The sequence below is a fragment of the Limulus polyphemus genome, unplaced genomic scaffold, assembly GCF_000517525.1.
Source record: "Limulus polyphemus unplaced genomic scaffold, Limulus_polyphemus-2.1.2 Scaffold2545, whole genome shotgun sequence".
Classification (NCBI taxonomy): domain Eukaryota; kingdom Metazoa; phylum Arthropoda; class Merostomata; order Xiphosura; family Limulidae; genus Limulus; species Limulus polyphemus.
The window spans coordinates 11,830-14,926 of record NW_013668155.1 but is presented as its reverse complement, the minus strand read 5'-3'; the positions used below and the strand labels follow the sequence as shown (position 1 = coordinate 14,926).

The following is a 3,097-nucleotide window of genomic DNA, read 5'->3' as shown; positions in this document are numbered from 1 at the left end:
TTAGTAATTGTATTACATATTTTTGACTCTACATCCTTATTCCAGTTAGGAGTAGTATATCGGTTGCTCATTGCCAAATGGAAAACCCAATTTTTCTCAGTGATAGTGATCATGTCCTTACTGTGAGTGAAAAAAAGTGGAAAGTGAGAAGTGCTCTTAAATATTAATGGTTTGACCTGTTATTCTGGCATTTAAATATACAGTAACGAAAATAGTTATGGAAACGTACAGGTGATAGACATACAAGTGTCACAAACAATGACTAATTGTCAATTATTATTATTAGTACTCCATTTCATAACAGAAAATATAAAGAAATCAAATAACTTATACAATACACTTGTATTTTATATTTGTTTCAAACAAAACAGTATACCATATTTTTGGGCTACCATAAACTTATTAGTGTATGATTGTCAGAAACATTGTTCCAAATATCCTGTATTGCTTTCCACTATTCAGTCAAATTACGTGAGTATTGTTTGACATTTTCATTTACCACATAAGCTTATACAGCCTTAATAATATACATATCGGGGTATTATCGTGATAAAAATTACACTAGACATTTCTTCTTTTCCGTTTTTTAGCTCATTACGGATTTCTTATCAGAAGCATGTAAAAATAGCATTTCAGTTATATTTTTTGTCAGCTACAGTTCACTGCTAGAGAGGCCTTGCGTTCATACCAGAACAGTTCAGATGTGCTAAACACGACAACAGCCAAAAGTTTATCTAAAACTCTGTTTTATGTAAAGTATGAAAATATCATTTGTTAATTACAATCTATAATGGGCTAACAAAGAGGAACGCTGAAAGAAACCGATTGAAGTCTAGCGTGAATTTTATAATAAAAATTTAACTTAAGTTTTATTATTTTTATCACTATAAAATTGAACATAGTTTCTGCCATTCAAATGACGATAGGTGGCAATAGGTTCCTTCTACATTTTATATTTGATAACAACTATCTTGTACTAAAGTAAATACAAGTGTTACATGTGAGGTAATCTATAGAGCTACTCAGTAATAAGATTTAAAAAATAATCATAAATATAATGTTTTCGAATAATTTAAATACGTATATTCGGAAACAAAAATTCTTTGAAAACAAGCAGGAGTAACAAATTTTATTATTTTCAAATAACTTACACATAAATGTTTAAATCAACACAGCCTTTACAATAAATATGTACCTCATTGTACTGCAACAATTTTCTTCCGTCCAACATTATGTCAAATGAATTAATTAGTGAATAAGTATTTTTATGTTACAGAATTACACTTAATTTCAACATACATTTCACCCCATCAGACGCTTCAGCATGGTGTGAACTAACGAACATAAACACCTAGAACTTCTCCGTTACCACTGTGACTTCAGGGGGAATTTTTAAGTGCATGGCTGAAAATTGTATGTGATATTTACTCCAAACAAATGTTTCCAAGTCTCTTCACTGAATAATGAGTACATTATAAATAGTTGATTATATGCACAAAATGCTAGAATTAAAACACAATCATTCTTCTTCGCTGACTCGACGCTTTAAATTTCAAACACCTTAAATAATGAAAACGGACATTTTGAATAAGCTTCTTCACAGTTTCCATTTTTTCTTCCATACTTCTCAGCGTTTACGTAATCTTCTAGTAACTTGTACTCGTCTGGCACTTTAGATGCTCTGAAAGAGAGATAAATGAAAGAAGAGGTCAAACCGATATGAAATAATAGCTAACGTATTGCACGGACAAGACCGAGAGTCAGCCTGAGATCTAGGTGGGACAGATTATGTGAGCTCTCGGAGTACACGCTGGGTTTGATGACAATCGGACCAGTAATACTGTTAAATAATTGCATAGGTTTAATAAGTTATTTGAGTATGCTATTTCACTATGAATTCTATGATGATTCTATAGGACTGCTATGATTTCATTCGTGTATAATCAATATTTTTTTATGATAATCACGTAATTTATACTATTTATATTTACTGAACAGCTTACGGTAAATCCGATTTACTTAATTGTATTTTTTTTATTTTAAAAAGGTAACATATAAGACATGCTTATAAGTTTCTTTTCAGAGAATCAATTTCTAGCTCAGTCTACCTGTACGGGTTTTATATGTCAGTCTGTCTGGTTGTCTATCTATTCGATTATGAAGCTATTTCTGTGCCTGTATGGACATCTATTTGTCTGTCCGATTTCATCTATCTTCGTTTGCAACTATATTAATATGTCCATCTAGTTAAATGTGTCCGTTCAGCTAACCGTGAATTATTTATGTTTGAGTTTACCTGTACAGCATAAACCCATCGGTTTGGTATCAATCTTATTTACTCAGCTTTACCTAGGTGCATTGTCTTGCTTACTGTCCTAGTACTGTGTGCTCGTCTAGTGAATATTTATATATTTTCATACTTAGTTACTTACGAAAGAAGCAAGTTCAAAACTTCTCCCAGAAGTCCGTCTTCTAATACTGGTACTTCTGCCACCTCACATATGGTCCTCAGAACACACTCTTTTCCATCTATTCCAAATCGCTTTAGCATCGTCTCAACCCCACTAAAAAATCCTAATCTGTTCTCTGCTATACTTCTTGTTTTGTAGTAAGTAGCGAAAAACGTTGCAGCAGGTGGCACTGCAACAGCAACAGGGAGTTCAATGCAGACAGCGCTAGTGACTCCGTTTGCTAAAGGAATGGGCAATAGCAATTCGGCAGTAATCTCAAGCGTACTGTCTGGTGGGAAGGCTATACGTCTTACTCGACTTTTGGGAACGAGACTATTCTTATCTAATTCTTCGAGTTCCTGACCACTTGTTGCAAATATATAAAGGAAAAAGATACAGACAAGCTTCTTCAACATCTCAAGTTAGAATTTATATTCGAGATTCTACCGATAGCAGGATGGAGTCAATACTTTTGACGTATCTTTCTGAAAAATTAGCTGTAATAAACCAAGAACAAAGAAAATTGAGATTACAATAAACGATAGAAATATTTAAGTTTAAAACCTTTTGTTTATTCAAAAATCAGTTATATAAGAAAAAACTTTGTGTAGAGGATGACGTTTCAAAAGGTAGTTGCCGTCCATTCC

The 3,097-nt window shown here is 32.8% G+C and overlaps 1 protein-coding gene across 1 annotated transcript; it reads right to left on the bottom strand.

The window, feature by feature from the left end:
* Positions 1-1,545: 1,545 nt before the first annotated feature.
* LOC106467250 lies at positions 1,546-2,866 on the bottom strand. The gene is made up of 2 exons (XM_013927579.1): positions 2,433-2,866; positions 1,546-1,681 (listed from the first exon to the last, which is right to left on the bottom strand). Exons 1-2 carry the CDS (start codon positions 2,864-2,866, stop codon positions 1,546-1,548), a joined length of 570 nt encoding a protein of 189 aa, XP_013783033.1.
* Between the last annotated feature and the right edge of the window lie 231 nt (positions 2,867-3,097).

Coding starts and splice junctions, on each gene's coding strand:
- LOC106467250 (XM_013927579.1), bottom strand. CDS start 2,866: ATGTTGAAGAAGCTTGTCTGTATCTTTTTCCTTTATATATTTGCAACA. Junction 1,682..2,432: donor GTTTTGAACTTGCTTCTTTC/GTAAGTAACTAA, acceptor TCTCTCTTTCAG/AGCATCTAAAGTGCCAGACG.